This window comes from Bubalus bubalis, chromosome 2 (genome assembly GCF_019923935.1).
Source record: "Bubalus bubalis isolate 160015118507 breed Murrah chromosome 2, NDDB_SH_1, whole genome shotgun sequence".
Lineage (NCBI taxonomy): Eukaryota > Metazoa > Chordata > Mammalia > Artiodactyla > Bovidae > Bubalus > Bubalus bubalis.
In genome coordinates this window covers 52,993,487-53,017,042 of record NC_059158.1, presented here as the reverse complement: position 1 = coordinate 53,017,042, position 23,556 = coordinate 52,993,487, and the positions used below count along the sequence as shown (strand labels likewise).

The 23,556-nt window shown below is 40.1% G+C and overlaps 1 protein-coding gene across 8 annotated transcripts in view; it reads left to right on the top strand.

Moving 5' to 3' along the window:
• The window catches only part of HERC2 (HECT and RLD domain containing E3 ubiquitin protein ligase 2), a 238,331-nt gene that overhangs the window by 193,371 nt on the left and 21,404 nt on the right, over positions 1-23,556 (top strand). For all 8 annotated transcript variants that reach the window (XM_044932091.2, XM_044932094.2, XM_044932108.2 and 5 more), the window contains 11 exons: positions 3,876-3,983; positions 5,414-5,545; positions 5,942-6,100; positions 6,184-6,302; positions 6,900-7,025; positions 7,473-7,628; positions 8,014-8,129; positions 8,230-8,428; positions 17,988-18,202; positions 22,625-22,802; positions 23,315-23,476. In XM_044932091.2, coding sequence (XP_044788026.2) covers positions 3,876-3,983; positions 5,414-5,545; positions 5,942-6,100; positions 6,184-6,302; positions 6,900-7,025; positions 7,473-7,628; positions 8,014-8,129; positions 8,230-8,428; positions 17,988-18,202; positions 22,625-22,802; positions 23,315-23,476 — 1,670 coding nt within the window. The remainder of the gene's footprint in view (positions 1-3,875; positions 3,984-5,413; positions 5,546-5,941; positions 6,101-6,183; positions 6,303-6,899; positions 7,026-7,472; positions 7,629-8,013; positions 8,130-8,229; positions 8,429-17,987; positions 18,203-22,624; positions 22,803-23,314; positions 23,477-23,556) is intronic.

Below are 23,556 nucleotides of genomic sequence, written 5' to 3'. Positions count from 1 at the left end.
TAAACTTTATCATTTAGTGTTTTCTCCTAATTCTTATTTATATTTTTCTTTCATATCATGTATCATTTTCCTAATTTCTTTTAGTTTGGTTTGAAATAATAGATTACATTTTTCGTGTGTTTTGTGGGCACATCTTTCTGGCTTGCCTTCATTGTCTATAGGAGAATGTTATTCTATTCTTTTTCTCTGTTTTGTAACAATAACTTTATATTGTATTTGACCTTGATAATTTTATCCTGATCATTTTTATGTGAAATTAGTTTTCTTAAACTTTTAGAATGAGATGGGATTTATAAAAGCTTCTTTAACTTTGAACTCTTACTGTCTCATAGTAGAAATTAAACAAAAGGTAATTCCACTCAGCAGTTACCTAAGACAAAGTCTAGTGTACCTCTTCCTGTTTCTGTTTCTCTTACTTGATATCCAGTCTGCCTGCAAGTCCTAACATTTCTACTTTAAAAATATATTTCAGATTCAGCCATTTATCACCATTCTGAATCATTCTGGGCCTAACCATCTAGTTTCACCTGGTTTATTATACTAACTCATATACTAGTATAATACAAATGTTCTGCTTCTACTTCTCACCTTCTGTGTCTCCCAGAATCAGCTCCTTACATGACAACCAGAGAGATTCTTTTAAAGTGAGTCAGAATATACTGGTGCTCTGCTTAAAATCTGCCAGTGCACCCCTGTAACCTTAAAATAAGACTCAGATCCTTGATGATGGCCTGTGCAGCTTCCCATGAACCTTGTTTGCCTCTCCAACAACATTCCCTTCCTCTTCACCTGTCTCTCCTGGCCCCGCCACATCATCTTTTATGGTGGCCCTTAAATATGTTCCAGGGATAGGCCATTTGTCTCACTTTGTACTTGCCATCTGCCTGAAGTAGTATTCTCATAGGCAGTTAGTTACGGGTTTCTGATCATATCTCCCTTGTGGAGGGAATCCTTTCCTTGCTACACTATAACAGCCTTTTCCAAATTTTGTTTCGTAGACGTCCTTCTTCAAATCAGTTATACTTCATGACATTTAACAGACATCATCTGTTTCTGTCTTATGCTGGAATAGGGACTAGCTGGAGTTAATGTTATATACAAGGGATGAGAGTGGAAATCCTTACCTTGTTCCGGTAGAGTGAATACATATCATTCTCTTAGCATTAGGTATGTTAACAATAGGTTTTTCATACATGCCTTTATCAGGTTGAGGAAACTTTCTCTTCCTAGTTTGTGGGGGAAATTTTATCATGAGAGAGTGTTGGATTTTGTCAAATGATTTTTCTGTGTATTGACATACTGTTTTCTATATTAATCCTTTATTAGTATGGCATGTTATGTGAATCAGTTTCTGGATATTAAACTTGTATTGCATTTCTAGACAAATCATAATTGTCCACAATGTATAATCTATAGTATATGTTGCTGGATTTGGCTTGCTAATATTTTGTTAAGGATTTTTTAACCTATTTTCATGAATAGTGTCAGTTTGTGGCTTTCCTTTCTTTTTATTTTTTTATTAAAAACTTCAAAATTTATTTATGTAGCTTTCCTTTCTTGTAGTATCTTGATCTCATTTTGATATTAGAGTAATACTGGCTTTACAGATTGAATTGCAGCATGTTCCCTTCTCTACTCTCTGAAAGAGTTTTTGTAGGGTAGGTATTCTTCCATAAACATGAAAACATATTTACAGAATATGTTTTCTGTATAAAATATAGCAAAAGTAAAAATGAAAACTCCCTCACTTGTACCTCCTCTATTCTCACTGCTGCAGCACTCTGCTTCTGGCATCAGACATGTGAGGGTTTCCACGCATCATGCAGCTGTGCAAAATCAGCTGGTGTCCTGCAGTTTAACTCAGTCCTGACACTAGGTTAATGGCTTAGGTCCCACCAAGATGGCACCCACTTCAAATGCCAGTCAGAAGTGAAGGTCAGTTGATTTGCTATAGCAGCTCACAGAACTCACAGAAGCATTTACTTATGTTTATTAGTTTATTGTAAGTTCAGTTCAGTTCAGTCGCTCAGTCATGTCCGACTCTTTGCCACTCCATGGAGTTTATTATAAAGGACATGACAAAGAATACAGATGAACAGCCAGATAAAGAGGTACATAAGAGTTCAAGATGGTAGGTAGTCTTGTTGAAATCTTCTGTATCTTTACAGATTTTTCTCTCTATTTGTCCTGTCAGGTGTTGAAGGCTAAAGTTTGAAATCCCCAGTTGTAATCGTGGATTTGCTTACTTTTTTCATTTATATATGTTTTTTTGTCATGTGTTTTGGGGCTTTGTACAGACCTAAAAGAAGCAGACGAGGTTAACAGGAGACAGCAAGAATACACAGAACTATACAAAAAGGTCTAAGGACCCAGAGTCATTGTTATTTTATTTTCCTTTGTTATCATGTTTTCACTGTTTTTGTGAATTCTTTGAACATATTTATTATAGTTTTGAACTCATTGCCTACTCAGTTCAGCATCTGGCCCATGAGGGTCAGCTTCTGTTGTCTGATTTTCTTCCCGCGTATGACTCACATTTTTCAGTGTTTTTGCATATCTCATTATATTTTGTTGAAAACGTAGACATTTTAGATTCTGTTGTGACATTTGGTTTCTGAGTTTTTAAAAAAGATTTGTAATTGTTGCTGGGTTTCTATGGTGGTTTTGTGTATTAATTTTGTAAGATGCCTGGAATTACTCTCTAAAATCTCTTCCCTGCATCACATATTCACTGATATCCTAGCTTACTTTATAATTTTGATTTTTGTTTTCTAGCCTGACTTTTAGGCTTTGTTCCATATCTGCTTGATTTAGCCTGCTCATTTCCCCATCTGTGGATGGATCTCTGTGGGTGGAAGCAAGGGAGGGCGTGGAAGTCAGTGTTTTGGCAGTTTTCCTGTGTGTGTGTGCGTGAGTGCACACACACGTGCACATGCACACGCACACCCAACTCTCCGTTTTCTTGAGGACATGTGCCTCGAGTCACCCAGGCCTCCATGACGTCCTCATTGAGTCCTTCTCTGTTCTCTGACTTCCAGAATCTTCTTGTTAGATTTCTGGCTAGTTCTCATGTCTGGCACCCGCCCAGCCACACCACATTCTCAAGCCAGCAAAGATGCAAGCTTTTTTGTATGTCCTCAGTTACCCTCCCCACTCTCTGACTTTTAGGATCTCTGCCCAGGCACTGTGCCTGCTTTGCACCAGTTAGCATGAGGTCACTGGAGACAGAGTCCCATCCTGGTAAAGTTAAGCTGCAGCCGCACAGGGCAGTCCTAGGCGAGAACACATAGGCTCTCACTGTCCCTACCTGAGTTGCGCAGTTTTTCCGTGAATGAACTCTTCTCAGCTTGTTGTTCGCCTTGAATTGATTTGAAGAGCCCTGGAATCATTGTTTCTTACTATTTTGAGTGATTTTATAGTTGTTTTGCCAACCTTTTCCCTCCACCGTAACCCAGGTCATAGCCTTCACTGATTCTTTTCTAAGCTAATTTGTTCCAGAGAAGACTCTAGATCTAATGCTAAATTCTTGGTGGACATGATTTTATATGGCTTTTAAAATGTGGGGGAGCAGGATAATAAAGCTTGGTCATCTGGTTAGGGCTATAGCATGAAAATCTTTCCAGAAGTGAGACCACAAAACTAGTTGGCCAAGAGAGAGTGTCTTCTGTTGTTTCATCATGGGTGAATTATTTTGTGGGAGGCAGAGTTGGAGTGAGAGGAGTCCTTATTTTTTGAGGTTAGTTCTTCCTTTCTGCTTTTCGTTGGCTGTTGCACATCATTTTAGACTCACTGCTTCTGTGTGGTATGGCTTTGGCCCTGTCTGTGGTATGTTGACTGGGAGTGTTACCTTGTTTTTGTGCCTACTTGTCTTCCAGGTGCAGAGGGACTCAGGGTGGAGTTTGACCGGCAGTGCTCCACCGAAAGGCGCCATGACCCTCTCACAGTTATGGATGGTGTCAACAGGATTGTCTCCGTGCGGTCAGGTAGGAAGAGGAGTTGAGCTTGCTTTTGTAGAAACCATTAGCACATTACTGCTTCATTCTCACGTGCGACTTCACGAGAGAACAATAAGTGACCTAACTGCAAAATACAGTAGGTTTTATCTATTTGCCCCCTGTGCTTTCAGTAAGATGATTTATTCAAGTGATGCATGTACCTCCCCACCGATGGGTGGGACTACTGGTGTCCAGTACGACTGCCGGTCCTTGTTGGGGGCACTGGTTGTCGGGAGGGCCCAGCCTCACCTAGACAGTGGAGATGGTGCTGTAAGGTGTTTGGGATTGTCAGACTCATGCACGGTAAAGGTTGACATACTACAAGGCTTCTTAAAGGTTTTATTTTTTAATTGATTGCTGTGAGGAGTTAGGCTCCCCTCTGAGTAAGTGTTGTGTGCGCGTGGTGGACAGTACTGGAGTAGATGGGAGGGGTCTCCTTTGGGCCTCTCCCTGCTCTGATGTGCTCCCTGAGATTGAGCAAGAGTGAATCACTCTGTCTAGGGGCTTGATAAATGCCCTTCACTGTGTTTTTTAGAATCATCAGTGCAGGTGTATGTGTGTCTGTGTGTGCAGATCTCTTCAGGTATCTTTATTCTTCATCTGGAGCCAGGGTCAATGAACGTTTCCTAACATAATTACTCCCCTTTGCCTTTGTAGCAAAGGCAGTCACAGACCAAATATAAATGATGGGCCTGGCTGTGTGCCAGTGGAATTTTACTCACAAGAGGTTACTTTGGATGAAGGGGTATCACAGATGAGCATGGATTTTTTTTTTTTTTTTGACAGATGTCACTGTAGTATGCAGTAGTGTTCTGACATGTTTCCAGTTTCTCTGCTTCCAACAGGATCCCTTCCAGGCTACTCCCACACTGCTGCCTGATGGCTCCTCTAAGTGGAAGCTCATTTGGGGTGGCACACCGTAAGCTTGTCTGCCCAGCTCCTCTCCAGGGCACCCCAAGCTCTGGCAGGCTACTCTCCTCTCTCTGGAGAGTGGCTCATGTGTGCTGAACCGCCCCTGTGCTTCATTGGGGGCCCTGTGTCTCTGAACACTTGCTTCCCCTTTGAGGAAGACGGAGGCTTTCTCTTTGGCTGCCTGGGTAATAACCATTACATCAGACCCTCTCAAAGAAACTTCTGTAGGCCCTGACCCTGGTGTGAGCACGAACTGGCTCTGTGGGCCTCTCACATAGCATTGTGGTTGTGTTTGAGTGTCTTCTGTTGGGGCACTGCCTACCTGTCCTCTGCTTCCCAGTTGCTCGCTGCAGTGTGAGCTGAAGGCCTTGGTGTGGACGCACCTGGGCAGTGGGCTGGAGGAGCCAGCTGTCGTTCAGACGGGGTGTGAGTGACTTTGTATCTAAGGAAGTTGATGTTGATCTGATGATGGGTAAACCCGCCACCAGTGTGCTTTTGTCCCCCAGGCCGGGAATGGTCTGACTGGTCCAGCGAACTGCGCATCCCAGGGGATGAGTTGAAGTGGAAGTTCATCAGTGATGGGTCTGTGAATGGGTGGGGCTGGCGCTTCACAGTCTACCCCATCATGCCAGCTGCAGGTGAGGAGGGGGGTTGGTGATCCAAGCAAGGGAAATACACACATATTTTCACTTGGTGCTTGTAGTCTACCTTCTGTTGTGTTGGGACCCAGCACTGCCCAAGGCCCCACCACATCAAGGCTCAGAACTGCATGAGCCGCGTCACTTTCTGGCTGTTGGGGTGTGGCTCTCTGTTTTCACCCAAAGTCTTCCAGCTGTTGCTGGTTGTGGTTCTTCAGCCATGTGAGATCTCAGGTGAAATGTCAGTGCGCGGAGCGTAGTCACGTGACACGACAGTGGTGCAGCCCTCTAGCCGTGGCATCCATGTGGATGACGCACTCAACTTTGGGTGAATCTCCTTGTGGGGTAGCTGTTGCTCTGCCCAACAAGGGGACATTTATAATTACCTTTCTTCAGGCCCTAAAGACCTACTTTCTGATCGCTGTGTCCTCTCGTGCCCGTCCATGGACTTGGTAACTTGTTTGTTGGACTTCCGGCTCAACCTTGCCTCAAACAGAAGCATCATCCCCCGCCTTGCAGCATCCCTGGCAGCTTGTGCACAGCTGAGTGCCTTGGGTAAGTGGCACCTCTGTTGTCAGGTCTGTCTTACTTCTTGAGAAGAATGGTCATCCTCTGACTTTTCTGTCTTCTCATTTCAGCTGCCAGTCACAGAATGTGGGCCCTTCAGAGACTGAGGAAGCTTCTTACAACTGAATTTGGACAATCAATTAACATAAACAGGCTACTTGGAGATAATGATGGGGAAACAAGAGCTCTGGTATGAAACATTACATTATAGTTTCTAGGTGTGTGACCCTTTGGGACTAAAATGTTGCTTTAATTATTTTAACTTCTTAATCACAGAAGAGTTGGGAAATTTCACATAGGACTAAGATAGCCTTTCTTGCATTCAGACTCCTTTATGTTGCTATTATACTGAGTGCAGGCTGGACTTTGATTATAGAAACAGCCCCATATAGATGGCTATGAGAATAGCTTTATGAGTCTAACTCACCACATCCCCTTTGTTTTGCTGGATGAAGTAGTTATTGTTAAAAGAATGCTTATCTTAACCATGTTGGAGATGGAGGTTTGTGAAGCAGAAATTCCTTTCTGGTTCCCTGGGAGAACTGTTTTTGTTATACTGAAATTAAGACCAAATATTCTGAAGTGAATTTTCATGCTCTTCTTTTTAATTTCAGTATTCATTATGTCTTTTTAGATTTTTTTCCCATTTATAAATATCAATCACTTGTTTTAGGGGAGAATAGTATCAGTATAATTAAACATTTGACTCATAGAAACAAAACATCAACTCAACTCTTCTGAATTTGGTTTCCTAGTATGGGCTATAATTTTGTTGTTTTCTTAAAAGAGTTTTTCAGGCAGTGCTCTTGCTGCTTTGGTGAAAGGCCTTCCAGAAGCTTTGCAAAGGCAGTTTGAATATGAAGATCCTATTGTGAGAGGTGGCAAGCAGCTACTGCACAGCCCATTCTTTAAGGTAATTCTTGGCTTGTTTTGAGGTGGTGAGAGAACCACAGAGAGCTTGACAGCTCTCAAGTACAGTACATCAAATATCAGGCATCCCTGAGAACAGGTATAGGTACTGATGGTGAATGTGAAACAGTTTCAAGACTGTGTGGTCTAAGCTCTTGTGCTTTAATAACTGCGCTTTTAGATGCTTTTACTTAGGTGGCAAGTATTGTAGCCGTGGTCTGATCTGGGTTCCTGTTGTCAGGTGCATCACTAGGAACTGGGTAGGAATAATCCACATCATTGGTGATGCCACGCCCCTTGCTGGGCATGTGGCAGTTATCTGGAGTGAGGAATTGTGAAGGAAGACCCACAGAGAGCCTGCATGGGGGCTGTCTTTGGCATGCAGTGCTGGTGAAGTAGAATGTTCGCTGTGTCTGAGTGTCCCTGTGTTGTTAATTTTTGCTGGCTGCAGGTGCTAGTAGCTCTTGCTTGTGACCTGGAATTAGACACGCTCCCGTGCTGTGCTGAAACACACAAGTGGGCTTGGTTCCGGAGGTACTGCATGGCCTCCCGTGTTGCTGTGGCCCTGGACAAGAGAACGTCGCTGCCCCGTCTGTTTCTCGATGAGGTATTGTACCTTATTTTGGAACCTCTTTGGGGATGCACAGTGTCTTCTTTTATAGTGTAAAAAGATGCCAGTGTTATAAGATAGTAACATCTGTCTTGGCAAGGAATATCATAAAAAAAGAAGCGCATAGTTGAAAATGAATAACACTGAATTTCAGTTAAAGTTTGTTTTTAGTAAAGATATAATGATACTGCCTAGACATTTCAAAATATCTTCAATGTAATATAATCTTGGTTTTGATTATTAACCCTAAAATCACAGTGTTGGCATTCCCTCATTTTCTTGGTTGGGAAGACCTCCTCTCCTGTCTTCTTGCCTTAGTATTATTTATTTTATTCCTGAGAGATGAGTGCTTGATTTATAATCTCATAATAATATTGTCCAGGTGGCTAAGAAAATTCGTGAACTAATGGCAGATGGCGAAAACATGGATGTTCTCCATGAGAGTCACAGCATTTTTAGAAGAGAGCAAGATGAACAGCTTGTGCAGTGGATGAACAGGTTGACTGTAGCCAAAACAAGAATTAATATTGTCTGTGGGAAAATGGTGCTTAACATGGAGTTCTTTCCCATGTCAATTGTTTTTTAATGTTTGTTACAGGCGACCAGATGACTGGACTCTTTCTGCTGGTGGCAGTGGAACAATTTATGGATGGGGTCATAATCATAGGGGTCAGCTTGGGGGCATTGAAGGTGCAAAAGTTAAAGTCCCTACGCCGTGTGAAGCCCTTGCAGCCCTCAGACCTGTGCAACTAATTGGAGGAGAGCAGACGCTCTTTGCAGTGACAGCTGATGGGAAGGTAAGAAGGTGTATTTTCTGTGTCACACTGACATCAAAACTGCGAGACAGCTGTGGCTAGAGAGCAGTTTAGTTCATAGTGTGTATAAGGATTGTGTACTAAAATATTATCTCAAGATTAATAGTATTCATGGTATACTGAAAGCAGTATGCCATAAATTCTATAGTATTTCTGTATAATCTTTAATGTATTCTATGATTTTTAGAATTTTTTACTTTGAAATGCAGCATACATACCAAAGTGTATTCTAGTTATTTGCATATCAGTTCATATGATGTATGTATTACTTTTTTGTCTGCTATCATAATGCTGTCTTTTAAAAATTTTTTAATTGGATGGTAATTGCTTTATATTATTGTGTTAGTTTCTGCTGTCCATCAACATGATCATCTATAGGTATACACATGTCCCCTCCTTCTTGGACCTCCCTCCCACCTCCCACCGCATCCCACTGCTCTAGATCGTCACAGCGCACTGGGTTTGAGCTCCCTGCGTCATACATTTGCACTGGCCATCTGTTTTACATATGGTGCTGTATATGCTTCAGTGTTACTGTTTCAGTTCATCCCTCCCTCTCCTTCCCCCACTGTGCCCACATGTCTTATCTCTATGTTTGCCGCTCCATTGCTCCCCTGCAGATAGGTTCATCAGTACCGTCTATAAAAGATTTCATATATATGTGTTAATATACAATATTTGTTTTTCTCTGACTTACTTCTCTCTGTATAATAGGCTCTAGGTTCATCCCCTTCATTAAAACTGACTCAAATACGTTCTTTTTTTGTAGCTGAGTAATAATCCATTATATATATGTACCACAGCTTCTTTATCCAGTCACCTGTCAGTGGACATCTAGGTTGGTTCCATGTCCTAGCTACTGTAAATAGTACTGCAGTGAACACATGTGTCTTCTTCAATTATGGTTTTCTTAGGGTATATGTCTAGTAGTGGGATTGCTGGCTTATCTGGTAGTTGGAATAAGACTAGCTTTTTAAGGAATCTCCATACTGTCTTCCATAGTGGCTGTATCAATTTACATTCCCACCAACAGTGCAAGAGGGTTCCCTTTTCTCCACACCCTCTCCAGCATTTGTTGTTTGTAAATGTTTTGCTGATCGCCATTCTGACTGGTATGAGGTGATAACTCATTGTAGTTTTGATTTGCATTTCTCTAATAATGAACAATGTTGAGCATCTTTTCATGTGTTTGTTGGCCATCTGTATGTCTTTGGAGAAGTGTCTGTTTAGATATTTCACCCATTTTTTGATTGGGTTGTTTGTTTTTCTGATATTGAGCTGCATGAGCTACTTGTATATTTTGGATTGCAGCTGTTTTCTTCCATTCTGAGAGTTCAGAGAAAATAATTGCAATTATTTTATCCTTGTTTATAGTTTCCTTTGATGTACAAAAACTTACAAGTTTAATTGGTCCTACTTGTTTATTTTAATTTCCATTTTTCTAGGAGGTGGGTCATAGAGGATCTTAACTGTGATTTATGTCAAGGAGTGTGCTGCCTATGTTTTCCTCTAGGAGCTTTATAGTTTCTGATCTTTAATCCATTTTGAGTTTATTTTTGTGTATGTCTTAGGAGGTGTTCTAGTTTTGTTCTTTCACGTGTAGCTGTCCAGTTTTCCCAGCACCACTTATTGAAGAGGCTGTCTTTTCTCCATTGTATGTTCTTGTGTCATTTGTCAAAGATAGATGCCCATAGATGCATGGGTTGTCTCTGTGCTTTCTATCTTATTCCATTGGTCTATATTTTTGTTTTTTGTGCCAACCATACTATCTTGATGACTGTAGCTTTGTAGTATAGTCGGAAGTCAGGAAGGTTGATTCTTATAGCTTTTTTTTCTTTCTCAAGGTTGCTTTGTCTATTTGGGGTCTTTTGTGTTTACATACAAATTGTGAAATTCTGTGTTCCAGTTCTGTGACAGATACCATTGGTAGTTTGATAGGGATTGCATTGAATCTGCTTTGAGTAGTATAGTCAGTTTCATGATGTTGATTCTTCCAAGAACATGGAATAGCTCTCCATCTTTCTGTGTCGTCTTTGATTTCTTTCATCAGTGTCTTATAGTTCTCTGCATACAAGTCTTTTGTCTTTTTAAGTTGGTTTATTCCTAGGAGTTTTGTTCTTTTTGTTGCAGTGGTGAATGGGATTGTTTCCTTAATGTCTCTTTCTGATTTTTCACTGTTAGTGTATAGGAATGCAAGGTATTTCTGTATATTAATTTTATTAATATATCCTATGACTGTTATATTCGTTGATCAACTCTAGTGATTTTGATCGATTAGCTCTGCTTATAGGCTATCGTCCAGTGTTTGTTCCTTAGCCAGGCAAGAGGTGGAGAAGGCCAAGGCTTATTAGGGCCCACTTGTTCCCTTGGGCTGTGGAGAGGGTGGAATGTGGCAGCCACAATTAGGATGTACTAAGTAGTGCCTGTGGCGTTAGACTTGCCAGACGTTGTCATAGTCTGAGGCGGGTCATGTGCTCTCCCAGAGGAATATACCTCAATTCGTGGGTCCCTTGGAAGAACCAAGCTGCTTAGACTCCCAGTGTGGGTTGGGCAGTAACCTGTGCCTGCTCACAGCCGTTGGCAGCTGCCGCCTCTGGGGTCAGGACTGCAGTGACGGCTTTTTGTCTGCTGCCTCAGGCCCTTGCCCTGGTTTTGGCAGCGTCTAGTCACTTATGTTTATGTAAACTGCAGTCATGTCACATTCTGCCTCTGGCTCTCCTTCCAGTTTTGCTGGTTTTGGCAGCCACCACCTGGGCACACACAGCTGTCTGCAAATGCATGGAGTAGGAGTTGGAGGAGTGTTCCAGTGGCAACGATATTTTGTCTCTCTGGGATGCTCAGTTTTTTCCCTGGACTCTCTCAGCTGTGTCCTACTAACGTCCTCAGAGTATTCTCACAGTTAGCCAAATCAGGACCTCTCCCTGAGATTCAAAGCTTGAGCCTCAACACTCAGCCCCGATTTGTTCTAGGCCAGCAGCGTGAGCAGCTTCTCACCTGGGAAGTAATGTTTGGCAGCTATCTCTGTGGTGAGTTCTCTCCATTTTGCCTTCCGAGCCCCCGCCATTGTGTTCCCTTCTGAGGTTCTGAAGCTTCCCCCTGCCCCGCCTTCCATGAGGGGTTTCCGAGTATGTGGAAACTTTTCCTCCTTTACAGCTGTCTCCCCAGAGCTCAGGTCCCTATCCTGAAATCCTTTGTCTCTTTTTTTTAACCTTTATCTTTTGACCTACCTCATTCTAAGGAGATTGGCTTGCCTGTTTGAAAGTCTGGGTCTTCTGCCAGCATTCAGAAGGTGTTCTTTAGGAGTTGTTCCATATGTAGATGTATTTTTGATATATTTGTGGAGAGGAAGGTGACTTTCCCATCTTATTCTATCACCGTCTTGGAAGTTTTCCCATAATGCTGTCTTTTAAAAAATTTCTACTGATAACGTGGAAATAGTTGATATATATATATTGACTGTATGTCTAGTGAAAGTGAAAGTCGCTCAGTCATGTCCAACTCTTTGCAATCCCATACAGTCCATGGCATTCTCCGTGGCCAGAATACTGGAGTGAGTAGCTGTTCCCTCCTCTGGAACAGCTTCCCAACCCAGGGATCAAACCCAGGTCTCCTGCATTGCAGATGGATTCTTTACCAAATGAGCCGCAAGGGAAGCCCTCATCCAAAGGGTAGCCCATATGTCTAGTGACTTTATTATATTCTTCTTTCTTAGTATCTCAAACTGTTTTGTATCATCTTTGTAAATTCATGTTCTGAGATAAATTTTGTTCATTCCTTTTCAGTTCACCTGTCTTTTACAGAGAAATGGAGCTAATTGGGCTGGGTCGAATTGCAGTATAATACTGAACAGGGGTGGTGGTAATGGACCTTCTTTTTGTCTTAATTTAGGCTGCAAAAGAAACACTGTGATGGGATCCTTCACACACTGTGAGGTTTTGATAGATGCCTGTTGAAGTCCTTAAATGGACTGGAACCTGGTGGTCTGGAGTCGGCGATAAGAAAGTAAAGGAGAGAGAAAGAGGCTGATATTCCTTGGTTTACGCAGAAAACCAGTGAAGTCCCTGACATGGGGCTTGCTCTGTTCACAAAGGCCTCAGGCGCCCTCTCGAAGGGGTGAAGGGGCAGAGCACCTTCTGGAGAGGATCTTAAAAGCCCAGGCAGGAAAGTGAACCCAGAGGGCCTCTGTACTCCAGAGAATTAGCCTGAAAGAGAGAGAGAGAAAGAGAGGGAGAGAGAGAGAGAAAGAAGACACGGGGCCCAAAGCTCTGATGGAGCAAAGGTGTTTTATTCAACATTGTGTGGGTATTTATACTCTCTTACAAGGTAGCTATTTCCAGCAGAGATAAAATCAAAACTTACAAGTTATCAAGGAAACATGAGGTCATCCATATGAAAGAGAGAGGGTTGTAAATAATCACTTTTACTGTATGGTTCATAAAAAGGAAGAAGGTCGTAAATAGTTACTTATCACTGTATGGAAAAACTAACAAAGGAAATGCATGCATTCCTAAGCCCCTGGGAGTAGTTTGCTACTCCACTTAATTCCTGAATATTCAGGAATTAATAAGGGACAGAGGATTCATGACAGATCCAAAACAGCACACAGGAAGCCTCCTGTTAAATGCTTCCTGACAGATGCCCTTTATCAAATTAAGGAAGTTTGCATCTTTTTCTAGTTATGAATGGATATTGACTTTTGTCAAACATCTTTCTACATTTAAAACACTAACATACAGATGTTTTTCTCCTCATGTTGTTGTTTAGTCGCTAAGTCATGGCCAACTCTTTGCAACTGTATGGACTGCAGCATTCCTGTCCTTCACTATTTCCTGGAGTTTCTTCAAAACTCAGTCATGTCCACTGAGTCAGTGATGCTGTCCAGCCGTCTCATCCTCTGTCACCCCCTTCTCCTGCCCTCAGGGTCTTTTCCAGTGAGTCAGCTCTTTGTATCAGGGGGCCAAAGATTAATATAGTGAATTAGATTGACTGCTTTTCCTGTATCAAACAGTCTTGCATTCATTGAAGAAACCTTACTTGGTTAGGTTCTGTTTTATTTATATATTTATAAATATTTATATATATATACACACACACATCTGTGTATACACACACACACACACACACACACATATTGGTTTGTGTTTGGAATTTTAGGGACACCCAGGGTCATGAGTGTGATCATCATAATATATTTATTTGTCTTGCCCATTGCACGTCAGGTTATGATACTGTATTATCTATTTAACTTACAACAGTTTACATAAAACAATACAAATTTATAGTGTCACAGTCTGTCTGGGTGGCTTAGGTTGGTTCTCTAACCTAGACTCTCTCATCAGGCTGCAGTTGCTGCAGGACTGGCCTGAGGAAGATTCAGCTTGCCATGACCTATTGGCTGAGGTTGCCTTCAGCTCTTTGCCATCTTACAACATGTCAGCTGGCTTTGTCAAAGCAGGAGAGCCTGCGAGCTAGACAGAAGTCACAGTCTTGTGCAAGCTAATGCAGAAGTGACATGTCATCGCTGTTGCTGTATTCTATCCATTAGGAGAGTGTCACTGGGCTCAGCCCACATCTAAGGAGGGATTACATAGGGGTGGGAATCCTTCAAGCAGGGACTCTGGGAAGCAAATCAGAGGCTACCCGCCAGAAGTATCAAGGTCATGCTACCCAGAAGTATCAAGGGTTGAAGTAGCTCTCTTTTTCTGTTTCCTGGAGTTTTCTGGTTGTTTTGACATATTTAAAATCTAAAGTTAGTCAGTATTTCTGTACTCCTCCCAAATAAGAAAGGCTGATCCTTTGTTATTCTGCGTTTTAGCCCTAACCTGTGTCCCTAATGATAAACATTATTATTATTGTTTTTTTATATAGACCATATAGTTTTCTGGATTTACCCAAATGTTATACACATCTTTTCTCACCAGTTATTTCTTATGTCCTGGATTATCTGGGATAATTTTCCTTCTCAGTTCAGTTCAATCGCTCAGTGACCCCATGGACTGCAGCACGCCAGGCCTCCCTGTCCATCACCAACTCCCGGTGTTTATTCAAATTCATGTCCATTGAGTCAGTGATGCCATCCAACCATCTCATCCTCGGTCATCCCCTTCTCCTCCTGCCTTCAATCTTTCCCAGTATCAGGGTCTTTTCAAATGAGACAGTTCTTCACATCAGGTGGCCAAAGGATTGCAGCTTCAGCTTCAGCGTCCGTCCTTCCAATGAATATTCAGGACTGACTTCCTTTAGGATGGACTGGTTGGATCTCCTTACAGTCCAAGGGACTCTCAAGAGTCTTCTCCAATACCACAGTGAAAAAGCATCAATTCTTTGGTGCTCAGCTTTCTTTATAGTCCAACTCTCACATCCATATGACTACTGGAAAAACCATAGCTTTGACTAGACAGACCTTTGCTGACAAAATAGTGTCTCTGCTTTTTAATATGCTGTCTAGGTTGGTCATAACTTTTCTTCCAAGGAGCAAGCATCTTTTAATTTCATGGCTGCATCACCATCTACAGTGATTTTGGAGCCCCCCAAAATAAAGTCTGTCACCGTTTCCACTGTTTACCCATCTATTTGCCATGAAGTGATGGGACCAGATGCCATGATCTTAGTTTTCTGAATGTTGAGCTTTAAGCCAACTTTTCCACTCTCCTCTTTCACTTTCAAGAGGCTCTTTAGTTCTTCTTTGCTTTATAATAAGGGTGGTGTCATCTGCGTATCTTCTTCACTGTATAATAAGGGTGGTGTCATCTGTATATCTGAGGTTATTGATATTTCTCCCGGCAGTCTTTATTCCAGCCTAGCGTTTCTCATGATGCACTCTGCATATAAGTTAAATGGGTGACAATATACAGCCTTTTCCTATTTGGAACCAGTCTGTTGTTCCATGTCCAGTTCTCACTGTTGCCTCTTGACCTGCATACAGATTTCTCAAGAGGCAGGGCAGGTGGTCAGTCCTTCTACTGATACTTTAAACATGTATTTTCAGTTTCTTTTAGTGAGGGTCTGTTGTTGGTTAATCTCCTGATTGGATTTTTTTTTTTTTTAATATCTTAATTTTGTCCTTTTTCTAGGTCAGTGTTGCAAACTTTTTCTGTGAAGGTTGCCATAGTGTTTTTTGGCTATGGAAATCATACAGTCTGATCTCTGTTACAATTATGAAAGCAGCTTGTGGTGAATATGAAAATGAGTGAGTGTGCCTGTGCTCTAATAAAACTTTTCTTTTTTTAATAAAAAACAGGTGGTGGGACTGATTTGGCCTGTGGGTAGTAATCCAAGCCATGTCCCAGAGTATAAAATTTTAAGTTGACCATTATTTTTAGTCAGTCTATTAAAAGTTTTGTTCTTCTGGTTTTTGGCTCTCTTTGATCATGACCTAGGATGTCAGCAGTCAGATTAATTTTTACCCAAATGAAAGTTAAATCCTTTCTTTGTATAAATCCTTTCTTTGTATAACATCTGCTTCTAAAATCTTTCTTTAGTGACTTATACTTTCACTGTGATATATTTAGATATCAATTTCTTTTTATTTTTCCTGTCCTTTTTTATTGTTTTTTTTTTACCAGGTGGTGAGGGATGAGGGATGGGCTTTCTGGTTCTAGGGAACTGGTCTTTTAACATTCTGATAAATTCTCAGACATTATTTTTTCAAATATTGCCTCTCAGCCATATTTTCTCTATGATCTGTATTTAAAACTCTGAGTTCTAATTGATGTTCAATGAAGAGGTCTATTCCCAGTTCTCTCTTCTTTTCTGTTTCCTCCTCTTTCCGTGTTTCTTTGCCATATGCTGGATAATTTCCTCAGAGCCATATACTAGTTTTCTAATATTTCTTCACCTGCTTATAACTCTTTTATGCATCAGGGCTTTTAATTTAAAGTCTATTTTTTTAATTTCTGGAGGTTCTGCTTTGTGTTATCTCAGTCTCTCATTCCTTGGGGATACTTTCAAGCTTTTATTTCTTTAAACATAATATTGGACTTTGTTTCTTTTCACTCTTAGATAATGGGAATTTTTAAAACTATGACCTGACTATTTTCCTTGGAAAATTTTATGTAGAAATTCTTTGAGATGAGGCCTAGTTTTTGTTGTTGTTGTTGTTGTTGTTGTTTTTATTTAGATTTGTTATGCAATTAATGGACACATTTTAAAAAATGATATCCAAAACTATTAGAATCTATTAACATCTTAGTTAAATATCTGCAAGAAGTAGGACTCTGAAAGGATGGGACAGCTTTTTGAAGCATAGAAAACTGCCTGGAAATAGCCCCATGAAAGTTTCCAGGCAGAGCCTGAGGGATCAGGCAGTATCTAAATGAAGAGAAAAAGAGAAGCCAGCACATTTGTTTGCTTTTTCATGTAGTGTTCTCTCCTGCCTCTGCTGGTTAAGAAGTTTGTGGTGTTAGAGGTCTGGTCTAAAGTCACTAATCAAAAGAGAATTTAGGGTACTCCAGGTCTAAGCCATTGTAAATTAATTCTCTACCTACAGAATTTAGACCATAGGTAGCATTAATTCAGACTGAAAACCAACTCAGTGACTAGGTTTTGTGGTTATGAATTCTCAGGAGAGATTTTTTCCACCCTTTCATTCAATCCTAAGGTTGAGAAAGACAACTTTCTTTGTTTTCTTCTTAGTTCTCATTCATTCTGAGTGAGAGGAAGCCCTTCTCAGCCTCTTCTTTTTGCAAAGTTTCCCTTTGGACTTGACTCCTAACCCCCCACACCCTGTGCACTTGAGATCCTCAAAACATTCCCAGGGGAAACTGACTTTGGGCTCCTTTATCGGTCTGAATTCTTGGTTTTTCTTCTTGTTTTGGGCCTTCAAGTTTCCTTCCTGTTGTGTCAGTGCAGCAGGCCAGTTGAAACAATGTGAAGCAGCCTTTAAATTGTTACAGGAGGGGTGTTTGACATGTATTTGGAAATGGCAGTCTTGACTTTTTTTTTTTATGATAAAGATATTTTATATCCTAAATGAATTACCCACCTAGAATGAATGAAAAAATAGTATATTCTACTATATGATTTATATATTGCTTTGCTGAAATATTGATATATGTATACTTTTCCTATGGATATTTGTGTAGGTGTTATTTGGCATTTGCATGTAGTGTGTGCATGTGTGCTTAGTCGCTTCAGTTGTGTCCGACTCTCTGCAGCCCTATGGACCGTGGCCTGCCAGGCTCCTCTGTCCATGGGATTCTCCAGGCAAGAATTCTGGAGTGGGTTGCCATTTCCTTCTCCGGGGTTGAATATAGTGGATAATTAAATTTTTTTTGCTTTTCTTGGTATTAATTGTAATTGCTATTCTAGACAAAAATAGAAGTACTTCCAGGGAAAAGACGTATTTTCAAAATACATTTTCTGAATTTGGGGTTTCTATTAATTGTAATTTTTAGAGTTCTGATAAAGCAAAAATAAAGTCTTAATTTTAAATTTCATTTTTCTGTGGTAAAAATACCTAGGGCATTGATTTGATTTATTGATTATTGAAATATAGGATCCTTAGATAAAAATATGATGCCTGTATTATTTTATCTTGTAGCTATATGCCACTGGGTATGGTGCGGGCGGCAGACTAGGAGTTGGAGGGACAGAATCGGTGTCCACCCCCACATTACTTGAATCCATTCAGCATGTGTTCATTAAGAAAGTAGCTGTGAACTCAGGAGGAAAACACTGTCTTGCCCTCTCTTCAGAAGGAGAAGTTTACTCTTGGGGTGAAGCAGAAGATGGGAAGTTGGGGCATGGCAACAGAAGGTATTTTGTGAAAACATCATTTTCAGTGTTATGTTTTCCTTTTCTTGATTTTGTTTGTGCTAATGCTTGTATAGTATATTGGCAGTTTGTTTTTAAGGACAACATCTGCAATAATCTACTCAAACCTGGTGACTTATTTAGCAGAAATAATTCATGTAACATTATTTAGGCTCGTCTACATGACCTCTCTGTTGGGGGACATCAAATCTGAATTTTGATTTCTGATTACCAAGTATGGTGAGCTTCATCTTGTTCTTTCCCCTGAGGCTGCTTACCTTGGTTCTAGTTCTCCACAAATAGCTGGCATTTTGTGAACATGCAGATGCTAAACCTATAAATACCTATAAATACAGAGCAAATGGCAGTGAGGGGAAAGGAACACACAGATGACACAGTTTTTTACACAAAACAACCACACTCAGTAACTTTTAAAAAGTAATGGGAACTAAAGGCCACATTGGAGTCACAGGACCTTTGCATCTGAAATAACTAAAGCACCAGGCAAGACACATGAAACAGCAGCCCTCAAGGCATTGAGTAACAGGAGATAAAGTGTGTTCAGTGATCTCCAGAGGTGAGCACTGACACTCACTTGTGGGGAGACTGAGAGGCAAGAAAGCCTGGAGTGCTACAGTCCACGGGGTTGCAAAGAGTTGGCCATGACTTAGCAACTGAACAACAACTCAATAACTGCTAGAGTTGGTGGATAGAAATCTGTCAGGAGACTTGAACAAGTTTATCGACCAACTTGATTACAATAGAATACTACTTACTCAACAAGACATTCTTTTTAAGTACACATGGAACAGCTGCTAATATAGATCATAATTTGGGCCAGAAAACTAATCTCAAGTCAAAAAGATTCAAGTTATATAAAAGATTTTCTCTGACCACAATGGAATTGATTAGAAATTGAATAAATCAATAACGTATAATCCTCCATTTATTTGGAAAGTAAGTAAAACATGTTAAAATAACTGATGGGTCAAAGAAAGAATCAGAGCTAAATTAGAAACAATTTTGAACTGAGTGAAAGTGAAAACAGCATGTAAAAATATGTAGGATCCAGAAAAAGCAGTACTTAGAAGGAAACTTATAGCATAAAATGCCTTTTTATAAAAGAAAAATGGTCCCTAACAATGACCTCAGCTTCTACTTTAAGAAACTAGAATAAGAAAGATAAAGTGAGCAGAAGGAAGGAAATAAGAAAGAAAGATCAGAGCAAGAATCCAAGAAATAGAAAACAGAAAAATGGAAGAAAATGAAAGAAAACATAAATCAGTTCTTTGAGAAAGTGTAATCAATGAAAACCTCCATTTAAACTGATCTATCTCTACACACACACACACACACACACACACACACACACACGACTGTGTAGGAATATCAGGAATGAGGGAGTTTTCATCACTGAAGATGTGTAGTTACTGAAAGATGAAGTATGTTGAATAACTTTATGCAAACGGATTTAACTATTGAGATGAAATGGACATGTTCCTCAAAGGACACGTATTCTTTAATGCTCACTCAGGAAGGATGACTTGAATAGCCCTGTGTCTATTTAAAAAATTAAATTTTCCACAAATAAGTCTTCAAGACCATATAGATGACTAGTGATTTCTACCACACATGTAAGTAACAGATAATACAAGTTCTGCACAAACTATTTGAGAATAGTGAAGAAGGGAATTTGCCCCAATTTAGTATTTTGTGGGGACAGTTATATTCTTATATCAAAATCAGACTCAGATATTATTAGGAAAATACAGACCAATATCCTTCATTGACATAGATGTAAAAATTCTTAATAGTTTAGAAAATTGAGTCTTAGCAGTATGTAAAAGGATAAAGTAGTATGGCCAAGTGAGGTTTATGCCAGAAATTGAATAATTGTTTTAACATTAAAAAATTGATCAGTATAAAAAAGAAAAATTATTTTGATTATCTCAATGGATGAAAGGCAGAAAAGCATTTGGCAGATTAACCTTTGTTTCTGATAAAAAAAACTTTCAGCAATATAGGAAGGAAAGAAAACTTCCTAAACTTGATACAGGACATCTCTGTTAAACCTAGGACTAACATAGTGCCTGATAGTGGCAGACCTAGCACTTTTCCTGTCTCCAGGAACAAGACAGGGACGTCCCCTGATGTCCACAGTTGTATTCAGCATTGTTTAGCAGGTTTAGCAAGTGCAATACAACAATGCAGAGAGATAAAGGCATTCAAATTGGAAAGAGAATTTGTTGTTGTTCCGTCGCTCAGTCCAACTCCTTGTGACCCCATGGACTGCAGCACACCTGACTCCCCTGTCCTTCACTATCTCCTGGAGCTTGCTCGAACTCATGTCCATTGAGTTGGTCATGCCGTCCAACCATCTTGTCCTCTGTCATCTCCTTTTCCTCCTGCTTTCCATCTTTCTCAGCATCAGGGTCTTTTCTAATGAGTCAGCTGTTTTCATCAGGTGGCCAAAGTATTGGAGATTCAGCTTCAGCATCAGTCCTTCCAGTAAATATTCAGAATTAAAACTGTCCATTTACACATAATATAATTATTTATGTAGAAAATCTGATGGTATCTACAGAAAAGCTATTGGAATTAAGAGGTGAGATTAGCAAAGTTGCAGGATAGAAGATCAGTAAATAAAAGTCAGTTGTAGACAAAGGAAACATTCCTGTATCAAAAAAAGTCAATTGTGTGTCTTTATACATATTACATATGCAATCAGAAATTGAAATTTTAAAATACTACTTATGGCACCCTTCCCCTAAAATTGAAATAGTAAGGAATAAATTTGACCCAAAGATAAGATAACTTACAAGACAACAAAAAAAAAATCTATAAAAAATGTTACTGAGAAATTGTAAAAGACCTAAAATTATGGAGGAGTATACTGTGTTCATGGATTGGAAGACTCAATATTGTTAATTTGTTGTTTTTCCCAAATTAACCTATCGACTCAACCCCTTCCCATTCAAAATTTGTGTAGAAATTGACAAGCTGATTATAAAATTCATGTGGAAATGCAAAGTACTTATAATAGTAAAAACAAACTTTAAAAATGAGCAAAGTTGGAGAGCTGATACCACCTTACTTCAGGCCTCATTATAAAGATACAGTAATCAAGACTGTGAGGTACTGTAAAGAGAGAAATATGTCAGTGGAGCAGAACAGGATGGGCAGTCCAAAAATGCACTTGCAGATACTGACACAATAAGTATGGAAGAATGAAATTTGATTTGTCCATCACAGTTTGCATTGAATAATTTACAGATGTTCAAAGACAAGTTTTTGGAGAAAAGATAGTCTTTTCAGTGAATGGTTGTGAACAATTCAATAACCATATGGTAAACAGTGAACTTAAATTCTTATCTTGTACCATTAATATACAAAGTTAAACCAAATCCTTCACTTTCTACCTAGGCCAACTAGCTGTTCTTCTGTTCAGATCTGGTTTAAAGCATGGACTGTGCAACATGTCCAGTAATCCGTCCAGAAAAAAGGACTATAGCCTAAATTCCACATACCATAGCCTGAAATCTTCAGCCTTGCCTAAGGGAATACCTTGATCTTTGAACCTGAATTATCTTGCATCATATCCAAGATTAACTCATATACCTAAAATTAAAAACTTCTAGAAGAAAACATGGGGAAAACTTTTGTGACCTTAAGTCAGACAAAGATTTTTTAGCTAGAACTCCAAAAGCACAATTCAATAAAGAAAAATAGGATAAATTGGACTTCTTAAAAATTGTGAACTTCTCTTTGAAGAAATTCACAATTTTTATAAAGACAGTGTTAAGATGGACATGCTACAGACTGGGAAAACATTTGCCATCATATATTTTGACTAAGGTCTTGTATCTGAAATCATTAAAAAGAGCTTTCAAAACTCAAGAAAAAGAAAGTGCTTGGTCATGTTGTAGACTATTTGAGTCTGTAAATAAAAAGTTGATTTATAGCAAGGGTGGATAACCTGTTTCTCTAAAAGGCTAGATACTAATAAATATTTTGTCAGTCACATACCATCTTTGTTGTCTATGCTTCTTTATTGTTTTGTTTGTTTGTTTTACAGCCCTTTAAAAAATGTAAAACCCATTCTCAGTTCACTGGCCTTTCAAAAACAGGTTATAGTCAAGACTTAGTCAACCTGTAAGTGCTACCCCTTGATTTAGACTGTACATCTCTTCTCTGGCATTTGGCAGTTTGTATAAAAGAAGGTAGGTAGGGTATTATGTAATTTAGAGTTCAGGCCTGAAGGATTCCTCCAGAATGATTTTTTTTTTTTTTTTAATGATTGACTTGATGTAGATTGAGAGGTGTGCATTGAATAAGTGAACAGCAAACCAGAAGCCTAATATTAAATAATTTAAAAATATTCAGGAATTAAACTCTTTCTGCTATATTTGGTGATGTTTTTTGCAGTCCGTGTGACCGTCCTCGTGTCATTGAGTCTCTGAGAGGAACTGAGGTGGTTGATGTTGCTGCCGGTGGAGCCCACAGCGCTTGTGTCACTGCAGCTGGGGACCTCTACACCTGGGGCAAAGGCCGCTATGGCCGTCTGGGGCACAGTGACAGTGAGGACCAGTTAAAGCCGAAGCTGGTGAGGAGAAGCTTTGCTTGGGAGGTCTGGAGGGACAGCTTGCCGTTGTCATTATCCTTTTTTAAAAATAAAAAGTATTTCCTGTTGCAGATTCATTTTAGTTTCAGAGTTAACAGTTTTATTTTTGGTGGGAATAAAAACCATCTTGGTATATTTTCCATAGGTCATTTAAACAGGATAGTGTTGAAATTTTATCTACACTAGTAAATATTGCTTTGGCATCTACCTAGAGACTTTTGTCTCCTAGAAGGCCCAGTTTTTTTGGGTGAGGCCATAGGGTGGCAGAACTGAGCATTGGACACTGAGACCTGCCTCTTATAGCTGAGATGCCTGTAGTTTGAATATGTGAGGGGTATCTTCTATCTTGTCTTATAGGATTATTAAGATTACCTGTTTTGGGGGAAGAATCAAAACAGGCATCCCCAAAACAAAAAAAAAAATCCTCAGCCTTTCTCAGGGAGATTCTCCTTCCTGTTGGGGTCAGATAACCCCTAAGTCCCTTTTCTCTGCAGGTGGAGGCGTTGCAGGGCCACCGTGTGGTCGACGTTGCCTGTGGCAGTGGAGACGCCCAGACCCTCTGCCTCACGGATGACGACACTGTCTGGTCCTGGGGGGATGGGGACTACGGCAAGCTGGGCAGAGGAGGCAGTGATGGCTGCAAGGTGCCCATGAAGGTATTTTCTCTTGACGTTCCTGGGGCCCTCGGGTGTGAGGTCTCTGGAGCTCAGGTTGCTCATGGCACCATCCACGTGCA